Source organism: Filicampus tigris, chromosome 12, assembly GCF_054856515.1.
Source record: "Filicampus tigris isolate MCC_2025a chromosome 12, RoL_Ftig_1.0, whole genome shotgun sequence".
Taxonomy (NCBI): Eukaryota; Metazoa; Chordata; class Actinopteri; order Syngnathiformes; family Syngnathidae; genus Filicampus; species Filicampus tigris.
Window position 1 is genome coordinate 9,705,321 of NC_141228.1, and position 24,475 is coordinate 9,729,795.

General features: G+C 40.5%; 1 protein-coding gene across 7 annotated transcripts; it reads right to left on the reverse strand.

The window, feature by feature from the left end:
* Positions 1-739: 739 nt before the first annotated feature.
* rubcn (rubicon autophagy regulator) lies at positions 740-21,396 on the reverse strand. 7 transcript variants are annotated; one of them, XM_086047687.1, is made up of 22 exons: positions 21,072-21,396; positions 20,948-20,992; positions 18,015-18,168; positions 16,863-16,946; positions 16,353-16,512; positions 16,145-16,251; positions 15,812-16,022; positions 14,563-14,991; positions 13,739-13,786; positions 13,202-13,297; positions 12,191-12,306; positions 11,895-12,093; positions 11,527-11,634; positions 10,871-10,945; positions 9,781-9,838; positions 8,747-8,879; positions 8,522-8,667; positions 8,333-8,397; positions 8,002-8,240; positions 7,152-7,213; positions 6,890-7,043; positions 740-5,883 (listed from the first exon to the last, which is right to left on the reverse strand). In XM_086047687.1, the coding sequence occupies exons 2-22, from the start codon at positions 20,983-20,985 to the stop codon at positions 4,834-4,836; spliced, it is 3,732 nt and encodes a 1,243-aa protein (XP_085903813.1). In that variant the 5' UTR covers positions 20,986-20,992; positions 21,072-21,396; the 3' UTR covers positions 740-4,833. The 7 variants fall into 7 exon arrangements, with proteins under 7 accessions (XP_085903813.1, XP_085903814.1, XP_085903815.1 ...); XM_086047688.1 differs by having other exon boundaries at positions 740-2,899; positions 5,790-5,883; positions 20,948-21,396; XM_086047689.1 differs by lacking the exon at positions 13,739-13,786 and having other exon boundaries at positions 740-2,899; positions 5,790-5,883; positions 20,948-21,396.
* Between the last annotated feature and the right edge of the window lie 3,079 nt (positions 21,397-24,475).

Here is a 24,475-nt window from a genome sequence, read left to right on the forward strand (position 1 = left end):
AGCACGTCAGTAGATGTGCGGTCGAATAGCAAATAAATTCATTCTTACGTAGGACTGCCGATATTGTCCCTTAAAGCAGAAGTCAACCACAACAATGTAATTATGATAATATGCTCTATGCAGCATTTTGATTAATACTGCATTTGTGGAATATGAGTTTTAGCCATCGCATTTTGTCATATGCTGTGAAATGAAAATGACATCACAGTCGCTCATGGCTCAGATTCAGATAAGAGGTGAGCCATGATTGGCTGTTACGTGCGCCCCAAGCAACTGTGGTGTCATTTTCAGTCGACAGCGAGTGACAAAATGGCCGCCCCCGTGAGATGGACAAAAACGCGTGGATATTACTGTTTAACTCATATTCCACAAACACATTATCAATTAGAAATTGTGTCAAGTGTTTAGACTAGTGGGGCTGCATAGAACATATTATTGTAAAGATTTTTGGGGGGTTGCCTTCCTCTTTAGATACAGATTTTATTTTCTCTGACATTGTATATTCATCTATCTCAATGTTTTACCTTGATCAGTAAAAATTTTTGTTCCTTCAAAAAATGCCCTGCAACGCACGGTTGGGGGCTCTTGTGCTAAGTGTTTGGCCCTTACCAGAATAAACAACACTCTGCATGTGTGTGTGTTTGTCAGCAAACTGTGGGTTATAACTATGAACTCTGATGGCTGGCAGGCATATTCATTGAGTGGCATGAGTGCAGCAAATAAACACCAACCCCGCATCAACAGTCTGGCCATTCTTTTATTGTCAAAATTCTGTAACAATGATAAAATAACACAAACAATAATCATTATAACAATTGAAATTTCAATATTAGAAAATAATTTCATCTGTAGTATTTTGTACACTTTCAATCACACAAAGAGTGGTGGGCACTGAACATCCAATAAAAGCAGAAGAGGCTATGCTGGAAATTCATGTTAAGTTGGTCTCTGTGATGCTAGTGGACAGATTTCATTAAGGACGATAGTACTTTGGTCTCCTTGGCGTGGGCCTACAAATAGGACCAAACAAGTCAGCATGACATTGTTTGTAATGGTAAGGCAAAGGATTGAAAACAAAAAGTTCACTTTTTGTGGTTTTCCAATACCTTCGGTTATTACCATATCTTGATTTATGTGGTAACAGAATCTTTTGAAGAAAAAAAACCAAACAAACAAAAGGGCCATTTAGGCTTGGCTATTGATTCAATTAATAACGTGCATTAGGGATGGAGAGCATCTACGCTATTGTGCACACCAGTGATGGGAGAGTGAAGAATAATGTTCTGATAAACATCAGAAACTAATCCCACAAGTGACATAGCCATACCCCTCTCCCACAAACAAACAAAAACATCAGTGCAATAAACTTCTTCAGGAACGCCACTTCAGCGGCATTTGGAGAAAAAAGTTAAGTGCTGATTAGGCTTGTGTAAACCTTTGTGCATAAAGTACAGCAGGTAGACATACTAAATCAAGTCAGTCTAATGAGAACACACTATGCAAAGTGGAACAAAACAATGAGCGCATTAAGAATGTTTTAATCACCCTGAAATCTCACCGGAAGGCTGTTTGTTTTAACTCTGCCCTCGCTTTAGCTCAACTGCTAACCCACTCCTCCCTTACGGTCTGCTGCTGGATTTAAGTCAGTCTTTCAGTCCTGGTTTTAGCTCAACAGCTAAATCTAGTCCAAACAATCTGTGCTGCTAGCTCTTGCTAGGTCAATAACTCTTTCCTAGCTTTCACCACGCTGCTAGCATTTGTTTGGATCTAGTTTTGACTCATGCCTTAGGATTGGCAAATAATGCTATGTTCCCAAAAACTCAAAAGTAGTAAATTGTTTCTAAGATGTATCCTTTGTCTGCTATTTAAAAACAAAACAAATACAAAACAAACAAAAAAATAAAGCTGAGGGTTGTTGTCAGCATGCCCACTAGCTTTCAGCGCATCCATTTTAAATGTACCTTGATCTACACAAAAGGCTAGCTGAGGCAGTCAGACATGGAACACTCCACAAGGGGGTTTCCTACTTCCCAGCAGCCTAGAATGCAGCAAAGTTCTGCCCAAAATTTAAGCTTATTCGCGAGTTCTGTCGTGGTTGTACCATTTCTGCTGGCTCGTCCCCATCTTTAGTGGCAAGCTCTACAGTTAGCCTGGCTAGTTAGCGCTGCAAATCATTTTGGTCTTGAGGCACACCAGTCTATGGCTTAAAACAACTAAACAAATAAACACTAAAAATATCCATTAAAATTACATTTTAAAAAAACCAAAAAACATGTTTTTTCTTTTAACTTGATTTTTTAAAAATAATTAATCTATTTTAAAACAAAACAAATAGTCCTTAATATGCCTGAACCACGTAAAAAGCAACTGTTGCCAGTTAAAAAAAAAAAAAAAAAAAAAAAAGACATCAACCCTGGGTTATCAGCTGTGCATGTTTTACTACAGTGGAAAACATGTAAGTGCGAATGAAACTGAACAATTTTAGCTGCGTGGCACGGCGCTGCGCCACAGCTTGCCATTTTCGTAGAGGAATTGCAACATCTCACCTGGCATAGCGTAGCGGCACTCACTTCTCGCAAAAGCTGCACAAATCTCCTTGTTCACATTGGACACTTTCTCCAGTGTTAAGTGCTAGAGTGAAAGGTGCTTGTGACAAATAGCAGTTAGTTTGACAAAGCACATGGCCAGGTTGAATGGGGGCAACGGAGGCATTACAATCAGTCACATTGTGCTCTTTTGCTACTTGTCTCCACGTTTTCCCACTAAGTTCCGCCACCCTCGTCCTCTTGCTGCTCCATGTTCCTGCGCGCCATCCTCTCGCGGCGCTCGGCCAGCCTCCGACAACGGGGGCAGTCCTTGGTGGCCCTGAAGCAGACGCGGTGGTAGCAAGCGTGGCAGTCTGCGTGGAGAAAGATCATAGAAAAACAAGTTAGCTGTGATGTTGTTAAGGGACATAACAAGGGTGTAAAAGAGAGCAAACATGGTTCACGCAAAATAACCAGTTCAACCAGTTTTGCCTTAGGGGAACCGTGCCAGCCAATCAGAATGAGAGGCAGACTATAAAAAGGTGCAAAGGTGAGAAGCAGGAGGGAATAGCAAGCAGGAAGGAGGACATTGTCGACCGCGCTTTTAACCAGTTCAGACACATCCAGTCCTTCACCCACTACGCAGCATAAACACAACTTCCACACTTATGACCAACTATGAGGGACTGAGACAAAAAAAAATGGAGTAAAATATTCTAAAAGGCGTTTATTTCATGTTCATGTGGAATGAAACTCAAATAACAGCATGGGAATGTCAAAATGTTGAAAAAAAAAAAACCACACACATCACATTCAAACTAAAATGAACATAAAATGGCTTCAATACCGCTGCAATCTGTAATGATGGTGTCACTACCAGACAATTAAAAAGGAATGAAAGTGCAACATGCTGAGAAATGTTCCAACTGAAATGCAGAAGTGTAAAGATTAAGCCCCTTCACACTGCCTGTACAAGGTGCCATTTTTCGACCTCTTTTCTGTCACTGTTCTGTTGTTTTTCTGGTCTTTCGACACAGTCAGCTGAAACACAGTGTGCCTGTTGTTTATGAGATTTGAATAAATTGAACATCGGACTCACTTCTCCCGCCCTTTTGTGTTGATAGTTGATGTTGTGGGTTCTGTTAAACTCATTCACTGCCAAAGACAAATTCATTTGTCTTTTCACAGTCCAGCCATTCTATCCCAGGAATTTATTTATATTTTTTTTCAAATCTTAGGGTAAAAAAAAGGGTCTGGAAATATCTGGCAGTGAATGAGTTAAAAAACAGAAAGTCCACAGAGCCAAAAATATCCATAAATGTGATTTTTCAAAATGAAGTCCTTAATTATACTTTAAAATGGCTTTGACTCAAATGTTCTCATTTAAATATAAAATAACACGTTGATTTTGTGGAGTACATATATTTAAATAGTGTGCAGTACAAGCCGTAGGAGTGTTTCATACTTACTTTGCATGGGATAATCAATAATATATTGAACAATTTCTTTCTCAAAGACTACGATATGTTGACTCCTTGACACATTTGTGAATGAAAGAGTGGTCTTACATTTGTTTTTAAGTTTTGGCTTCCTTAAACATGCAGCTACCCCAAAAAGGAACAAGCTGAAGGCAGTTGGAGCAAAACAAGGAAGAAGTGGACACTGCAGCCTGAGTAAGCCCAACATCTTCACCCAAAGTCATCCACCAGCAAACAGGTGCCAACAAATAATAGCAGTCCATAATCTATGCATTCACAAGCCGCATGACCAACATTTAGAAATTCCTAAAAACCACCAAAGTGCTGAGAGTTGGGAGGAACAAATGGGGAAACTACCACACAGCCGGAGGACTGGGGAAAGTGCCATTGAAAGGAGAGTAACCCAAAGGCTTAATAAAGAATCTAAAAGAGTGCAAACTGACCTTCACCTGAAAAATAAGATTTCAAAACAATTTTCATCAACGTGTCTAATTGCGGCTTTGCAGTTAATCCAATTTTGTCTCAAAAAAGACAAATTCAATAAAGTTAACTCCATTTATCGTTCTGAAAATAGAAACATTTGTGGTCGAATGCTTTCCACACAGAAAAAAGCAAAGACAATAAATAAGAGAACCCGTAACCTGAGCTTTTGTCAAATGTACACAGTGACTTAAGTTGCTGCTTCAGCAGCTCTGCTGTCAAAAAATGGAAAATACACTTTACAAAATACCCATTCAACAAATAAAATGAGTCACTTCAAATTCGAATCACTTGGTGCTGAACTGTACAGAGCCACTTGACTCTGTTCTTTCTCATCCATGAGCGTCTCTTCATTGGCCGCCATCGCCCTTCTTCCCTTCACACGTCTGCCTGCCTCTCGTGACTCTGCGGGCTCTACGAGTCTTTCGAGCTCGCCAGTTCGTTTGGATGGGAGCTGAATCCGCTTGCCCGTCGTCCGCGCCGCCGCTGTCCTCGTCTGTCACGCTCGGCTCTTGGGAGAACACGGCCTGCTGTTTCAGCACTTTGGAGACTGCCAATTTCCCCGCTTTTCCCTCGCTCTCCTCCGCCTCTTTTACACCTTTCCCCTCTTCCACCTCTGGCTCAGACAATAGTCTCTCAGGCTCTTCATGTTTTTCTTCCTCTTTCGCTTCTGTTTTGCCGTCGTTGGGGTCTCCTTTAGAGAAGTTCTTGCCTATACGGCCAAACCATCTCTCCTTCCTCCCTGGAGCAGTTCCCACTTCCTCTAAACTTTCCTGGCTGCTACACGTCTCGCCGTCACTGTTCTTCCTGTCACTCTTCGAGAGGCTCTGCTTCAGTCGCTCTAAGTGCAGAATTTTAAGTAAACTGATTCTTTTTGAATGAGCCTCCTCCACTTCCTCACTCTTAGCCATGTCTTTGCTGAAAACCTCGTCTCGCTCCTCGCTTCCTTTATCACCCTCTTCCCTGCCATCCTTCTCAGAATCGCTCCCTCCTGTCACCTCCTGCTCCTCTTCAGTTTCGTGGTGCCAGGTAAACGCTTTTGTTAATTTCCCAGGAGAGAAGCGTCGAAACAATACCGCTTTTTCTTTTCTCGGTTCTACGTTGGTTGTTGACTCCTCTTGGTCCCCGCTGTCAGTGGATTCTAAATCCTCCTCCCCGCCCTCTCCCTCCCGCCGGTCCTTGAAGAGGGCCTTAGCCAGCCTACGAGGGTTGGAGATCTTCCAGTCTATCCAGATAACGGGAGCCGAGCCCCGGCGAGGGGGCACTCGTAGGCCGCCCAGGCCTGCTACCAGCAGAGAGGGCTCACCTTCGCAGCGCTGGCACTTGCTCAGTTGAAAGGGGAAGATGATGTCTTTGTCGTTGCCACAGAACTCGCACACGAAGCCCTTTGCCTGGCACAACTGGAGTATATCAACACAGAAAGGAGCAAGAGTATTATTACTGGACACAGATAACCAAAATGAAGTACTTCCTATTGCTTGCTGACAAAATTCATCCATACAGGGGCTTCTCCATAAAAGAAGGTCTTAACTTAGTTTCAAGACTCAATGAACTATTTGCGTAGCAATGGAAGAACACATTGTGACGTGATGTAAAGGCGCAGTCAGTTATGGCCATACTTGGAATTTCTCCTTTGCATTTATGGTCTACAAGAAAGTGTTGCTAAATACAAAATATGCATTACTGCAATTATGACTTTAGAACTGCATTAGTATACAGTAGATCAGTGATTCCTCAGCCATAATAGTGTAAGATAAGAGATCATCAGGTGCATTGCTGAAAATAATCCAATTTCACTTTGCTGCTCCTTAAATTATTTATTTACTACAAATACATTTTGTTTCATCTATACATACAAAGTGTACCAGCGACTTATAGTGAAAGGCAGAGCAGTTAAACGCTCTTCCACTAGATGGCAGAATGTACATCCATCCATCCATTAACTGAAGGGCTTTATCCTCAATTAAACTATTTTCCCACATGTTGCCATCCCTACAACAAAATAGTTTTGCGATGATTTCACATAAAGCATGTAACCAAGATCATAATTATTTCAGTGTAAATATATTTTGCGCATTGTTGCTTGGTTGTGTCCCATGTGATTTTTCTAACGTGAAATATGTGCCCTGGCTTAGGTAAACGACACATTCTGACTTGCGAATAAATTAAAGTTATAGCGCCGCCGTAAACCAAGAACCACTTGTACGGTAATTTGTTTAATGGTCATAACAAGAACAGTATTTATTCTCCACAAAGAACTAACAGAAAAGTTGGCATTTTGGAAGACATGAGGGCAGAACAGGACAAAGTAAATAAAGCCCTTTAAAATCAGTTATAGTGTCAAAAAACATTAGAAGTCAAGAAATAAACAGTCCATATTCTGAATAAAACCCAAGGTTCTCTTACCACGCAGCCTGCTACGTGCACAGTGCCGAGTTTAAGCAACTCCCTCATTCGGGGGGCCAAATCTCCATTGCGCACTGACAAAAGGTCATTCAGGGAGAAAAGGTGCAGGTCCTCAGTCAGGTGACAGGGAAGCGTGTCAAACTGCTCAAGAACCCTGAGAGATGACAAGCATGCACACATTATAATTGGTGTCACACAGGAAGTGACATTTTGTACACATTGGCCCAAATGATGTGACCAGAGGGTGAATTACAAAGCTTACTCCTTTGAGAGGCGACATGTCCTGAAGAGAGTTTTCATATGAAACAGCTGCATTCTCAATATCTACAAAAAAAAAAAAAAAAAAAAAGTCAACAAAGCAGAAACGCCTTGAATTACGTTTTAACAATGCCTTTGTCATATGTTGTATTTTGAATTTGAAGGAAACGTGTATTTGATCAGCTTTGGAAGAAGTTCTAACATAAAATGTGGAAAAAGATTGCCGGTAGTGCAGGAGAATGGGACAAAGCACCCGTAGGAAGTAAGGAACTTTAAACGTCTACAAATTGTGTTTTGCACAACAGCTACCAACATCCCATGTTTAGGCTTCATTTGTGTTTTCTATACCATTCTTGTCTGACCTCACCAGCTATAAAGAAAAATATATGAGCTTCAAACCATGATGTCATTATCCAGTAGTTAAGCTAGTTATCGTAACACACAAAAAGCCCGCCAACTTGTTTTTTTTTTTCATGTGATAATCCGCATATAGTGGATACCTTCCAATGTATTGTATATCAGGTGTAATACAATATCCCCATATCTCATTTTATTCAATTATCTTACTCTACAGGAGCTATTTGGTACATCACTTCGCCTCCTACTGTTCACCACTGGGCAGCAACGACGGGTATAACGCCTTCTCAGCGTCATCCTAATAGCTGGCGTGAATTGCAACGTTTCATTCATTCTGCTTTGCCAACCTATTCATCTCTAGCCGCACAGCTTCCACTACACATTTAGGATCTTTCTCACTCACCAGCCCACATTTTGTCCACAGCCACTGCTTGCTCTATATTTTCAACTTGCTGTCAAGTGTTCAGCAAGATTTCCTTGACATTATCATGGCTCACCCTGACAGACTCCAGAGCTTTAACTTTCTTGTAGAGGCCGCTGTTGATGTCATTTGGGTTGAAGAGCGGGTCTCCAGCAATCTTGCTCAGCAAGTCACGGGCAAAGTTGCTCACGTAGTATTTGCTGAAGTCCCACTTCATCAGAATTCGACCGGGAACCACTACTTGCGCATTCTCGTGGCAGCACTGGCAGAAGTAACGACCAAGGTACTCGCAGTAACGGAGTCTCTTAATATAGTCTGCGCCACAAAGGATGAAAGGGTTGCTATAGAAATGCGTGAGAGTCACATTCGACGATCAGCGTCGAGACAGCTGTAGTAGCGTATTGTACCTGGGTCAATGCGAGTACCGCAGCCAGCACAGCGATAATTCTGTTTTGCTACAATGATCTTCCTCCTGATTGAAGAACATGAAATCAGTTCATTTTCTGAAGCGGAAAATGTGTTTTCTTTAGCATGAGATCCGTTTCAAACAACACAAAATGGTAGGCAAACAAACGAAAATGCTGGTGCTCACGTACTTGGGTGGCGGGTGAATGTTGAAGATGATTTGCGGTCGGGGCGGCGCCCACTCCAGGTTGCCTCGTACCCGAATCCTTAGCTTATAGATGTCTGCATGCTCTCCGTCGTCAGGAGAGATGGGAAGAGAGTCTGGGATGGGCAGCAGCTGAGAAACGGCCGACAAACCGAGTTATGACTTTTAGTTGTAGCGTCCCCAATTTTGACAACAATGTTGGAAGACATACTTTCTGTGGCGCATCATGTTCTGGAACCAGCCAGTCAAGCTCTGATGCGGCAGGAAGCTGCATGCCCTCAAACTGTCTGAGCAAACCCATGGCGACCGACTCCGCAGAGTTGGATTGAAGGAAGGAGGTGGAACTGAAGGAGAATCACGGAATTAACGCAGGAACAAAAGGACACACCGATACTAATACCACCTAATAAAAAAACAACCCCGACATATACCTTCCGAGCAACAACACTTTTAAGCGACTGCAAATTATGGTCGGAAAAATGGATGATAAACACCGCTCAGACATCGACGTCCGGCAAGCGCCAAACTTTGCGATTCGCCTGTTCCACTCTGCATGCTCAGTGGTGAGTCGTGTTTTTTTTCTCCATGGTCCTCCAGAATAGTTGATAATTGGGTTTTCGTCGACTGTATTTTATAGTGCAACATGCTCATAACAGCGTTCATTAATTGTTATGAGCACAAACTGTGATCTGTGTGGCCAAAAGTGGCTTTTTGTTGACAGGAATACACCTTTTTGCACACTTAGCTAATTTTATAGTTGTTTGCCTGCTGTTAGGATGAAACTATGTTGCAGGTAGCTCCATTCATCTCTGTCACTTTGGTTGTATTTTGTTTGTTTCTACACCAGTTTGGTCGTGTAATTAATGCTGGCTTGTAATTCAGTGCAACTGCATTTCATGTGTGACACCCTGTAAACAAAAGTTAATGTGTTCATTACTTTCGCTACAGTATTAAAGATTACTATGTTTTAGTTGCGATGAACCGTATATGTTGTGCTCTCTAGTGTTCAGACTGAGACAACATAACTAAAAAGCCTTCTGTGACAATCTACATTTCAAGAACATGCAGTTGGATGTAAAAATGTCAGTAATGTCTAACTGTTATTCGAAAGTGTTATATTTGAGTATTATGCTCCATGTCGAAGAACAGTTCATGTTTCTGAATCTGAAGAATATCTGATTGAAATAAAACACATTCTCATCACAATTGCAAGACATAATGGCATTAAAAATATTTTTCACTTACATTGACTCTGAGCTCAGAAAAGACTTGCTGGAGCTTACGCTGCGCTTTATGTCTGCTTCTGGAACATACGACAACATTAAAAATGAGAAACTGAACTAATCAGGGCATATCATATCAGGAGTACAAACCTTGCTATACTATAAAAGTATCTATAAGCTACTTTTAAGTTGACGATATTTCACCACAGATCATACAACACTACTTACTACAAATGCTAAGCAGCACACCGTTTTTAAACTCAATTTTGTAAATCAAAAATGAGGATCATGTTTTATTTGTCAAAGAACATCAACATAAACTAAGATCTAATTTACAAATCAGTCATTAGTATTCAGATGTACAGGACAAGGAGTCCTCAGTTTGCACAGGGTTGAAAGACTACACAGTCATGTGGCACAAGAAGGAACGGTCAGTTTAGGATTATATATTTTTTTAAATTCTATTTATGGCCAGTTTACTGTAATTATGACTTTAAAACTGCGTTAATGTAGTTTAGCGATAGACCACGGCACATTCTGATTTGCGTCCACACTTTTCACTGAAGAACAGATCTCGTGTACTATGGTTTTCTGACGTGACACTGAAAGGGTAATTAAAATGGCCATTTCACCATCATAACTCCAAGCAAAAAGTAGTTAGAATTGAGCTGGACTAAAGGAAGGGATGGTAATGTGTGACTCAAAGAATGACAGCTACTTGGCCTCCAGAAGGCCTCTGAAAGCCTGACGAAGGAAATGAAGACACACAAGTGGATGGATGGCAGCTATACAAATGGTCTAACTAACCAGTCCCCCCCAAAGGCATCAGCACCCTCCAAAAAACACCAGAGCACTCAGCAACAATCACCTGAACAAAACCTTGCCAACTTGACTCCAAATTGAAAACAAATTCATGCTCACATTCTTCTGTGATACAAAACACGTAACATGACCACTAAACAGATTTGACTCAGCTAATTGTTATTATTATTGAAGTAAGCTGCGGGAACCAATTTATCAGGACAACCTATGAGACAGAATTTCTCAGTTTGGAGTCAAGATGCGCATTTCCATCCCGGGGAACTTCGCCCCTCTGAAAAGCCAGCAGATACCTGAGAAGAGGGAGGCAAGTGACAAGGAGAGGCCGTTCTGAGACACCGCCAGCAGGGACTGACCCTCACAGCCATCTAAGAGACAAAAACTAACACTCAGCACCGCCGTCACCACACAGCACCAACATTTCAAAACACAAACAAATATTGCTTGTGTTGCATGCAAACACACGTGCGCACATGTACATTGTCACCCAGGCCGCAAGACGCACAATATGAAGCACATGTAACATACAAAAGACACATATACATGCACACAAGTCACCCGTGAGTGACGTTAATAATCAAAACAAAGCAAGTTCATATATTTCCATGACATGTTTGGAACTAGGAACACTAAACCAAATCATTTGCAACCCCACCACTACACATCAGAATCCAAAATAGGCTTCTTAGTCAGAGCTAAATACACATCATAAAATGTGTTTGTTTTGCACTGTCATGGCTTAATAACTCCGAGATAGGGACTGGTAAAACATTACAAAGACACAAACACTGCAACCCAGCTATTCTGCAACCTTCACATTTATGTATGGTAAATGATTAACGGTGACATGTTAAGTTAGCAGTATGAAGACAATGTGATGAAGGGGTTATGAATGTGGACCCGTAGCTTCCTATTAATCGACGGAATTGAATTCCGTCCTTCTTCGTACCTCGTAATTCACACTCCTCCACCTCCTCTGCAGAGTCAGAATCGGACAGGCCGTGATGGGAGTCCTGGGAGCTCCTCCGTGATCCGCTGCTATCAGTTGAGTGGAAAACTACAAACCAGCAGAAGTAGATTGATATACAGTACATGAAGACAGTGGACCCCCCCCCCGCAGATACTAGCGGTTCAGCACCTGCAGATTCACCTATTGGAGGATTTTTTTTTTTCCAATAACACACATGTCCTATTTAAATATTGATTAAATAATCAATCGGGGTTTGGACTAGTAGGCACATTATTTATGAAACCTTATGGACGAACTACACACATTTAGGGTGTAGTGTAAATGTGTGTGGTGTAACTGCAGCTTACGGTGCTGGGAGGTCGTGCAGGGCGGCAGGCGGTTGCGACGGATCTGCTGCCTTCGCAAGCGGATCTTCTGCTTGAGCTGCTGAATCTCAGAGTCGCTGTCTCCTTCCTCCTCACCCTCTTCCTGCTGACGCCGCAGGTTGTACTTCATCAGCTCGATGGCTGCTATAAGGGACTCGGAGATGCTGAAGTGAGCGTTCTCCTGCATAATCAAAAAAGAAACAAGCTCGTTTTAAGAGGTGATCATTTTTGTTATCTGGTCATAATGAGTTCAGCATCAAGTGCTATTAGTTGAGCACCTTTTCAAGGTCAGCACAGCTGCCAAAGTCCTGCTCTGACAGGTAGCTGATGAGGCTTTGGCCTTTTGATGGTTTTCTGAACAAACCATCTGGTGTCCTGCTGTACTGGGAATCATCTGAAGCAAACAGAAGAAAAACATACTCAAAAACAGAATGCCATCAAACCATAAGACAAAAATTCTTTGCAGTTTATCGCAGGGAATGCTTTCCACACCCACACCCAACAGGTCAAAATCAGCAAAAAAGAGAGGCCCTGTATGGAAAACTGGGTGGTAAAAAATAAAATAAAATCAATCAATCAATAAATAAATACAAACAAATTAAATAAATTAAAAAAAAAAAAAAAAAAAAAGAATCTTGATAGTTTTACCCCCCCACACACTTATTAAAACTTTTCTGCTACATTTTGTTTTTGATCACATGTTTATTGTGATTGTATTAGATTACTTGAAAACAGAACTGTGACTTTTGTTATTGTGCTATTCAAGTACTTTGCTGCTTTATAATTTATTTTTCTTTATAAAGGTTATTCATTACTGTGTTCATTTTTACAAACAAATGTGTGTTTATTCAATATTTTTCTTATTTCATGTGTAAGTTAATTTGTATTTCTTATCAATTAAAAAAACGTGATAAAATTGAAATCGTGACTTTATAATTGAAAATCTTGACATTTTATTTTTGCAATATCGCCCACCCATACTGGAAAATGAATCAGAGACTGTGGCTGTCTGTTCTGACACATAAGTGACATTACAGTAATAACAAAAAATATATATATATTTTTTTTTAAACTACTGCTTAAAAATGCACGAAATAGCAGGGGCAAAAACAATGAACTACTGCGATATAGCAGCGGAACACTGATTCAATTGAATTATTGTTTAGTTTGCCTGTCAGCAAAGTCCAACACTGACTGTCGCTCTATTGAAAACACACAAAATTTCATAACATCCCATTTCTTTTATACAAGCTGAGGAAGATATGCCGTGTCAGGACATCAAAACTTACGAGACTCCATGTAAAGGGAAGTGGGCGTGCTGGTGTCACTGCGCTGAGGTGAGAAAGGGCTGTACTCCTTAATGCAGCATTCTTCACTCCCCGTTTCTGAGGGATAAAGCATCCATATTTAGTGCTGCAGACTTTCACTATCATGAAAACCACAACATTCATAAAGTGGAAAATAAAATGGCTAAGTGATTTTTTTTTTTTGTTTAAACAAAATGATAGCGTTTTTTGCTTGCATGCAGAGACAAAATTATGCCTGCTAAGATTTGATATGATCTCCATTAAATACACTATTGTATAGATCACAAGAAATAACTGAAATAACATGACTTCCGCTTTACAGCTTTACTTTGAAGTATAACAGATAATGTGACTCATGAGCATGTAACACAACAGCAAAGAAGGTGCACATTATGGTCTCAAAATGAACACAAATGGAACTGATATCAGGGATGAGGAATGTTCATCCACATGCGGTGGAAAAGAAAGAAGGGTTGAAAGGGTTCAAGTGATGGAGTACAGTGGAACTGCACTGACAACCTGCTACCGGATCCTCTATTATTATGGTGATTTTCCGGTGGGCCCCTCCTTCTCGCAAACAGTCGAAAAAGAAAGTAGAGCAGAAAGAGAGCATGTTACCTCAACCAAGAAGAAAAAACAGTGGGAGCAAAGAGAAGATAAAAGGTTCTACTATCAGTCATTCCCAAAACGAATTTGAGCTTTCGCTTGGCTGAATTTGACATTGTTTCTACGTTGAGTCAAACGTAAATTACACCACATGAAATGAAATGGTCATATTATTCAATAGTCTACTAGTGATATAATATATCACTTCATTCGTTAAGAATTTAATCAACTGTATGGAATTGACAAATAATCATGTCTTGAATCAAATAAAGCAAAACAGAGTGCACTACTGGGCTGCAACCAACAGCAAGTCTGTTGATTGAGCCTTGACTAGTTTGTGTACTGAATAGGAAAAACATCACACCAGCTATGGGACGTTTAGCAACATCTATGCTACAACTCCTCCTCCATGCAGTATTATTTTCGTAACGAAGCAAAAGGTCAAAACATTGAGAAAAGCCTCTTATATACCATTAAAAATACAAAAAAATAAAACAAATTGGAGGATTAATTGCCAATTCATCTATGAGAGTCAATAAAGCAAATATAATCAAATGCTCATCTCACATTTGTATCATAAATATTGATTGATTCAGCTAATACTGATAGCAATTCAGTTCTTATCTAGTCAATTGTGCCATAATACAACATTTCACAAAGTACGATCAAACAATCAAGAATCAGAGTCTTGTTCGTTTAGGATTGAAACTGATTTATCTGCCACCAGATGTACTGACCTTTCCTGAGTTTTTGGGTAATCCCCGTGTCAGAAAACGAGCGGGTGTGTCCTCGGGGCCCTCTCTTTAGCTCTCTCTGGCCCTCTGAAAATGACGAGCGCCTGAGTGGAGGTAGAGCCAGCGAAGGTGGCTGCTGCGGGGACTGGTCCTTGCTCTCGCTGGGCTCGCTGCTGTGTGTGGAGCTTTGGGTGCTGCGGCGACTGCGTTGACCCAGGTTGCCGATGGCCAGGTACTCTGGACCGTCCTCATATTCGCCGTCAACTGAATCTCCCGTGTCAGGCTGTGGGGAGGTGGGCGAGGGAGACTCTGAAAGAGACATGGAGGGTATGGACGCATGTCCAGGAGGGGGTGTCACACCCCGCTCGCTCTCTTCCGGCCTGGTCAAACACACCCAGGGAGGACCTAGGCTACTGGTGTGTGAGGTAGCATCTGCAACAGAACACAGCAGATGCAGACATTAAGTCACGAGTCCTGCTATGAATAGCGAAAGAGAGAGAGAGAAAAAAAAAAAAAAAAAGAAGAATACCTGAGTACATTGTTCCCCCCATTTTTGCAATTTGCCCATTCGTTTTGGTACATAGTCTCTGTCATTCACAAGAAAAATCACATATTTGCTGTTTTTCGCTCAGGTCAAAGTCATGTCTAATATCTCGTGGCATCTTGATGTTAAGGAACTGTGTTGACGTGTGCTTCATTTAGTCGGGCTTTAGCCTAGTCTCTCATTCTACTCACTTCCTTAGATCAATTATTAGCCTTCTTTCCGTTATAGACAGGGCTTTGGTGCCATCTTGTGGCGTTGCCGCTGACTTTGGGTGAGATGTGGGGCACACCCTGGACCATTCTAAGTCAATTGCAAGGAACAAGGGGAAACAACCGTTCACGCTCACATCCGTACATATAGACCATTTTGAGTTTTCAATTGACATAACATGCATGTTTTTGAAATGTGTGAAGAAGTGAGACTACATGGAGAAAATCCACGCCAACTCCACACATAAAAACATACAAAGATTGGAGTCCAAATCTCTGAGCTGTGAGGTAGACGTGCCAACACCCCGTGTCACCACTATAATAACTGCAATTTTGGAAAACATTTCAGTAGAAATTTAATTTGCATGAATTAACTTGTGAATTTTCTTTGGTATATAGAAAATTCTTGATTCTGAAAGGAACCTCGAGGTTTCCTAAATAAATACGTTGTTGGCCAAAGGATTACAATGCTTATTGTGACTTGGCAATCTTTCCTCACTTGTGCTGTTGCTGGCTCCTATCATGTTGCCGCTGGTGTTCGTGGCAGTCACATCTCTGAGGAAGCAGTTAGATGTAGTGAGCCTCCGGTTTAAAGACTCTCTTGTGGGTGCCGAGTCGACGCTTCTCCAGGGCCCGCCAGCCCCGGGCAACAAACACAGGCTCTGGCTCTTCAACAGTCCGAGGCACGGCGGGTTCTTGAGAGGGGACAGCTGCAGGATGGAAATATGAACAGGTTAGAGCTAGGATCTGTAATCAGTGAAAGGTCATGTGAAATCACCACTCCTAACCAATCAAATTTAAAAAAAAAAAAAAAAAAAAAAATCAGACCCACCCCCACTGTGTCTATTTGGGCCAACAGTTTGGGGTTATTCTGCTCCACGGCTTCAAGACACTGGAACATGGCGGTGACATGTGGCTCACTGAGCAGGAAGGCATCTTCTAAAATTAAAACGAATGAATAAGCAAATGATTACAGAGGAGTAGAGGAAATAAACGTCAATAGTATATCATAAAGGCAATTTCATGACTGAATGTCTTACCATTGTAGTATTTTCTCGTATGTCCCTGAGGCCTGAGCAGAGGTTTGAGCTGAGCCGACAACATGTGGACCTGCAAGCTGTAAAGCAACCAGCGCTCGGCCTTGTAGCTTTCACCGGCACTCTGCACCCTGCTGCTCAGCACCGGCTCCAGCTGACTGAACTATGGATGGATGACAAGAAGGGACGGCAAGACAACAATTTAAAAAATAAAAAACTACAGAGATATTCTGTACCCATATGATAATCAACCAAACATCATAGTTTGTTGTTCATATCTTATTTAGCTAGTATGAGGAAAACACTAAAAACTACAACACATGCGTCGTCTACTGTTATATGAGAGATAGAGCTTTTTTTTTTTTCCAATCAAAAGAATTGAAATTGAGAATTATAACAGCATGCATACGTGACATGAATCATGTAAAAGAACATAATTCTTCTACTGCTTAATTGACTTAAATGCCTGCATTCGATAATCTGCCCAATGAGTGTATATGTATCATAATGTACCTGTTCAACATGTGAGGCAAGGTGAGGGCTGATGTGACGAACACACCAGACAAATGGCCAGTAGTCTCTCTGCTTGTAATACACCTGCAATCCCCAACAAAAAAGCTTAGTATACATTATTTATGCATAAATGTAACTAGCAATGTAGTCAAATTTGATTTTAAAAAAACTGACTGTGTTCCCTCAAAACAGGAAGGCACATAACTGTCTTAGTGTTCAGATTGCTATCATGAAAGGTCAACATGTACATGCACTTAAGAGATTCATGTTTCTTTAAAGTCTAATTCAATTTTATGATGTCACAGGTTGAACTGGTTTCAAAGGCAAATATTGATATACTGTAATCATTACAGTTTGGAAGTGGGAGTCCTGTACACCATTAGACAATGACAATTTCTCGAGAAATGGAGAGTGAATGTCAAGAATTGTCAAAAAAAAAATCTTATTAAAATCTTATTAATAATATGCTTTATCTTTGACTTTTTTGTGATGTCAAAGAAAGGTTGCGAGGATAAATATGACAAACCTAGGGCCAGAAATCGAACCAACTGTATTGTACTTAAGAGTGACATGCGTCTTTTCCCAGGATTGTCAGTACAATGTGGCTAAAGCGATAATAAAAGAAGAATGGAATATGTACCATAAAGTTGATTCTTTAATCTGCATATGAAAAGACTCACCTGACAGGAAAATTTTAATTTTAAATTTGAATTTAACATTTTTAATTAAATTATATATTGTGTAATGGTTAACTTATTTCTACACTTATCTGACAGAATGACAATCCCCTCTCGTCACTTCCTTGTGAGTTCACTGCACATATACAGTATGATGTCTCATCCTAGGCTGAGTCATTTTATTCCATCTTATTATACTTTATCCTTAAATGACAATTAAGCATTTTAAAATGTTACTAGTGCTATTAAAATATATTGCCCTGTTAAAGATTGGACCAGATTCACAGAATGGGTTGTGTTGGAAATGAGAATACATCCAGGAAATCCTAAAAAGGATGTTTTTTCTTTTTTTTTCCCCCAACTACACAGATTCTCAGTATCCAGAAAAATAATTAAACTGCATGATTAAGCACAATGCATGTAGACAAAAAAAAAAAAAAAAAAGTGAAACATTGAACTGGCCTGAGTGTCTGACCTGCTCATTCTTCAGTCCATGACTGAGAATGTTGTTCATGTCCTTGTGCAGGCGCTGCAGGCCACCGTAGCGGGACCAAACATTGGGATTGTTAGTGGACAGGAGACCCTCCACTGTGATCTTCAGGCTGGACAACAACTTCCAGAGCTCCCGCCTGGGAGGAAGGTCACGCGCAGCGGAGTAAAAACATGAGGGAGGAAGTTCAGGAATGAGGAAGGACATAGAAAAAATGCTGGCATTTGCAGCGTTGTGACCAAATTCATTACTCAAGTCAACTACAATACTTTTCCAGGGATTAATTGTTCAGTTCCAGTAAGTGCACATCAGCAAAAGTCAAAGTGCTGACAGCTAATAGATGACACACAAATGATCCCCCATTTATCTTGTCATAGATACAGCCCTTTAAAACACATGATCCTGAAAGTTTTTAGAGTTTTAAGTTAGAGTTTTTACCTAACGTCAAATGTCACAAAAGTTGTATAATCGGATCAATTTGATTACCAGTAATATAAGTGCCATAGACTAATTAATTTTACCAAACATAAATAACATGTTGCTGAAAGCATAATGCAGTTGCTTTATTTTTGTTTTGTTGCACAGCTGCTAATTAAATGTGAAAATGTTACTTAAAGGGGAAGTCAACCCAAACATATTTTTTTCAAGAATATGTTCTATGCAAACCCACTAGTTGAAACAAGGCATTCTGATAAATATTGCGCTTGTTGAGTAAGAGTTAATACACCCGTTTATAGCCATCTCTGGGGGTGGCCATTTTGTCACTTCTGTCGACTGAAAATTACATCACAACTGCTCAGGGCTCAGGTAACGACCAATCACAGCTGACCTGTTTTCTGAAGCTGAACCATAATTGGTCATTACCTGAACCCTGAGCAGTTGTGATGCCATTTTCAGTCGACAGAAGTGACAAAATGGCTGCCCCCTGAGATGGCTAAAGAGGTGCGGATTTTGCTGCTTAACTCATATTCCACGAATGCAATATTGATCAGAATGTCGTGTTTCAACTAGTGGGCCTGCTGGGAACATATTCTTGAAAAAAATGTTGATTTCTCCTTTAAAACATTGCAGTGTTCATAAATATTGTAGGTTCCACTGTGCTTTCAGCAAAACAAGCACAATGCATGGCCTCATGTTGTTATGTCAACCATCTGCTGTTCATTGTGCATGCAGAGGAACACTCAGAGATACAATATAGGTGCATTGTCCTCGGGATGATAAGCAGTATCCCAGACATTGACTAACTGACTCCCCAAGCCCCACAACTATTTTGCATCTTTAGCTTGACGTCATAGTTGTGGAACGCTGAAGCGCCCAAAGTGGCAATAAAAAAAGGTTGACTTTCTTGAAGCCATCAAGCGCTGGCTCGCATCTACATAGGAGGTCCTCCCTCTTGCCTCAAGACAGCAGACAGGAAGGCTGCTGAGAAGCTGCCACTAAATCATAACAAATAAATGTCTTATCTGTGGGGACGAGCAACCGATAGCGAATTCCTTGAGGGTCAGGTCATAAACACTGGTCATGTGGCTTCAACTAACATGTGATGTGTTTTTTAACAGTCAGGAAATATGCTACAGGGAAGGAAGGATCAAATATCGACGACGAAGAAATTGGCTGTTTGGCTGCACTGCACACAATGGCAATAAATTGAATCATGTCTTAAAGACGCACCTAACACGTGGAAGGAGGTTTTGTAAAAGGCTAAAAAGCACATCAAAGTTTCTCTCTCAGAAACAACTTATATCACACGATGCATCTATTCGAAAGGGATGTGAGTGTCTAAGTGGGTACAAGTTGCATACAAAGGAGTGAAATTCCAGAATCAAGAGGACTGATAAGGTTCAGAATTAACATTGTTTTTCATGTGCACGTGTGTGAGTGCATGTGTGTGAGTGTGCGCGTTCTTTGTTTACAATATTGTACGTATTCTTTGTTTACAATGTTTTGAAGTGCAACAAACAATGTATATGGTCCAAGAAAGCGAACTACCGGTACATGAAAAAAAAATTAATAATAACAACTCACCAACTGACCAAAATGAAGCAAAGGTCCCCCCCAAAGACGACTTAAATTCAATAATTTTTTCAGCCCTAGAACCTATCCTAAATATTTCAATGAAAATCACTATTCGCAGTTTCTGTGCTCAGACCAAAGTAATAAAAGTATGAGCTTGGCACTATCTGGTGGAATTTGGTGTTATTTTTATAAAACTTTTTTGTCATCTGAGGATGAGGTCGTTTTGTTGACCGATTCACTTCATATATTACAGTAAGGAATATTTTACACCGTACTGCAAACCAAACATCACCAGTATTGTAGTATAATTACCGTTTTGGATTTGAATCTGTTATATTTATGACCTAAAATTGTTTTTTATGAAAACATTTACTGTCATTTCATCTTTACTACTTCACCTTAGGTTAGGACGCGTTTCCACTTAAGTTCGCTACAAAGTTGCAGACCAAAGCAACAGCACCAGAAAACTGCTCGACTGTGACCTGTCTGTTTGTGTGAGCACTCACCACCAGACAGGCCTGACTAGTTAAATTTCATAAGACTGATCAAAAAGAGTTTCTGACAAAACACAAGGTGAAAATTCTTGCTTCCCGTGCACACACTGCCCCAACCACACAAACACTTCAACGAGTAAAAATGAATCTCGTTTCTCTGTCAACTTGAGAACTGTCAAAATTATTGACAGCTAATGAGCCTAGCAGCTGAGCTAGGCGTTAGCTTGAACACTTTAGCCGACCGACAGGCGTCTATGTGAACACACAATATTGCAGAGCGTAGTCACGTCGCGAATGTGGCCATTGTTGAAAACATTTCCTATTTTTTATTTTATTTTATTTTTATTTTTTTAAACGTCAGCCGATAACCCGTCCGGAGAGCCCGATACATTCACCGCTGTCACTCACCTGCGTTCCGCCGCCTCTCCATCAGACGTTATCTCCATGTCTTGGCTGGAATTGAGTGCAGAACAATCACTGGAATTGCTGAATATTACATCTGCAGCATGTTTGTTTCTCAAAGAATACACACAGGTTTGCAATTGTCCGCCATCTCGACCCCGCCTGCCCGAACCCTGAATCGAAACAGTGAAGACCACGTGACCTGCTAGCATCAGCCAGTGGGCGGAGGAGCCTTTATAACGCTGCACCCTTTGAACATAATCTTACTTTTAACTGCGCGTACATTTATATCATCAGTCTTAGCGGCTATTGTAGATGCTAACATGTGCTATCATTGTCCTATGGCGTCTAGAATAAATTAGTGGCGAAAATGTTGCTAGATAAGATAAGTATGCCATTGCTTGACTTGCATCAGTCAACAGTGTCCCCTGCTGCTCGTTTCCGATGAAGCACCGTAAATATTGGTCCAAGATGGCGGCTAGAGTACGCATGCGCGCTAATGATATATTCCAGTTATCCAAAAGAATGACAACCTACATTCGTTGACCACATGATGGCGCCATTTACAGTCTGTTGTGTAGCACTCTTAATCATTAACAAGTCTCTCATGTTCCAAAAGAGAATTGTTTCAATTAATGCATTCATTTGTAGTCATTATTTGTCATTTTTAAATAGTAAATTGCTTTGTAGGATCAATAGTAATTTAAAAGTAATTACTTCAGTACTAACAATACAATAATAAAATAAATGCATATTATTAAATATATTGTAATAAAATAAATAATTCTGATAGTATTACAATACAACACTAATAATATAATGAGTGTACGTGGTGCTAATTACAGCAATTCACTCCTACTTGTCTGTGGTCAGCATAAACATCAGTCATATTGTCATTAGACTAGATAAGTAGTAAGCACATATGCCTCACAGCTCTGAGGTTCAGGGTTCAAATCGAGTTTGGAGTTTACATTTTCTCGCATGCTTGTTCTTTGGGTTCTCACATTAACGTTAACATTCTAAAAAGATGCAGGTTTGGCTAATTGAAGACTCCAAATCAGGAGTCTCAAACTCTGGTCCTCGAGGGCCGCGTTCCTGCATGTTTTAGAGGTTTCTTCCTGTTCAAATGATTGGGAGTGTTATCAGGCCACTGCAGAACTTGCTGATCAGCTGATCATTTGAAACAGGTGTGTTGCAGGTGGGAAATTTCTTCTACATGCAGGAAAGCAGCCCTCGATGACTGGAGTTAGAGACTCCGGCTCTAAATTGTCCATATGTGTAAATGTGGGCGTGAATGGTTTTCTGTGCCCTGTGATTGGCTGGCGACTAGTGCAAGGTGAACAGATGGCCCTTAAAGTAAGAAATATATATACTGTATATTTAAAAAACAAAATACTACTAATACTTTGAAATCCAGGTTAAAAACTATTCTTTTTTAAAAGTTATTTTTTTCTATCCTTTATTTTTTTCTTATTTTTCTTCCTCCGTATGCTCTTTTAGTCATTTAGCAAGCAACCTTTTATTTCTGCAGTCTTTAGTTTTTTTTGTGTGTAAATTCTCTTAAATGTTATACTTTTAATTATGTGATGCACATTGAGATACCTTGTGTATGAAATGTGCTCTATAAATAAAGCTGCCTTGCCCAATAAAAATATAATAAGTTACAGTGGTGACTTGACTTACAAGTTTAATTTGTTCCATGACCACACCACACTCGTAACTGAAAACACCTGTATCTTAATCCATCTTTCCCCACAGAAATGAATGGAAATGCCATTAATTACTGCCAGTCCTACAATTGAGCTCTTTTGGTGAGTGACTCTTAGCCACAAAGGGGCAGTAGAATACAAACATGTCAGAGGATAAAGAATATATGCCTGTCATTTGCTTAAAAGGTTATAATAAGACAGTGCCATAGATACTATTTAGTACCTATATGTTGTTTTGCACTCTTAACATTAAGCTAACAGACATTCATAAGGCCACTGATAGTGTAGTGGTACACACGCCTGAGTTGTGTGCGGGCAGCATGGGATCGATTCCCGCTCAGTGTCTGTGTGTGCCCTATGACTGGCTGGCGACCAGTTCGGGGTGTGGTCTGCCTTCTCCCGTTGACGGCTGGGATAGGGTCCAGCACCTCCCCGCGACCGTGTATAGGATAAGCGGTTTGGAAGATGACATGACAGATGACATGACATTCATAAGGCAAAGTTATGTGGTTTAAAATACACAATGTGTAATTCTCTAGGTTTCATATTTACTTCGACGGTCAAAGTCAGCTCGCCGGTGACTTTCAGTCATTTTGTGATCAGCGTTGCCTAAATCCCATATCCGACCCTATTAATAGAAATAGCCTGTAAATGTTTACTAGTTTGGTTTGAACACCTTCCATCTTGTGAAACTGTTGATCCATTTCTTCAACTACAGCAACACATTATTTACATATTAGACAAACTTTCTCCACGCAAGATGTATACACATGCTGGTCACAGATGTTTTATTAAGTCATCAAGTTTACGGATGTAAACTCCCCTGTACGTGGCTGCAGTAGGGTGCACCACACGATCTATGACAGTAAGTCCTCTTCGCAGTAATTATGAGGTGTGGTTTCAGATGACTAAAGGATGAGCAATCATTTCATAATATGCGGGTAGCTCTACAAAAAGCATCGAAGGGAAAAAAAAGGATTGCACAAGATCTCGTTTGTGCAGTGCCGTGTGACGTTGAGATATTTCACATTCCGCGTCGCTTTAATATGATGCTTGTGATTTTCTGCCACGGTTATATGGTGCAATAAACGGGCGGAAATTTGATTATAATCACTTACCGGCTCGAAATGACCCCAGTGACATAAGATGGCTGTATTTAGAGTTTCAACTGGTAAACAAACAGTCCAATTATAACTGAGTGTCTTACTTGAGAAAGCCTGAAAACATTTTTCTGATTTAGTGTCATACAGTTGTGTTCAGATTTTTAGCAGTGTTTAGGAAAAGAGATTAAAGCTCATTTGAACTTTTATTTTCATTGATGCATTCGAAAAACTGTGCAGGTCATACCAAATCAAAACATGGAGAAAAGTGATCGCATTTCCTATTGCTTCAATGAAAGTTAAGTAAAAAAAAATAACATTCATCTGTTTGCAAAAAGAAAAGTCTGAATTTTTCTTTACAAACTCAAGCATCCATCTATCCATTCCGCCATCCATTTCCTCATCACGGGAAAGCTGGAGACAATCCTAGCCAGGGACATCGAAAAGAAACCACACGGCTGAAGTCAGAGGGCAAGCATCTTTTGCGTTGCCACAGTTACAGACAACTTCTGTATCGTTTTTGCAGAAAACACAACTTTTAAGCCAGGATGCCCAGTATGGAGTAATGAGAGGCAGTATTGTGAATCGGGACTTACGGAGGCTAGGTTTTCATTTCTCAATGATTTTTTTCCCGATGGGCTTTGCTTTCATTTTTCAAATTTTTGAATCGCATTTTTACCGATGAGCTGTGCATGTAGAGCTTCTCCCAGACTTTTTAGCACAAC

Bases quoted from the DNA above. Each gene is read 5' to 3' on its own strand.
- rubcn (XM_086047684.1), bottom strand. From the start codon at position 21,153: ATGCTAGCAGGTCACGTGGTCTTCACTGTTTCGATTCAGGGTTCGGGC. The intron at 14,992-15,811 runs GTGAGGAAAGAT...GTTCTGTTGCAG, and splicing joins AGGAGCCAGCAACAGCACAA to ATGCTACCTCACACACCAGT. The intron at 13,298-13,738 runs GTTGTCAGTGCA...TTTATCCCTCAG, and splicing joins AATAGAGGATCCGGTAGCAG to AAACGGGGAGTGAAGAATGC.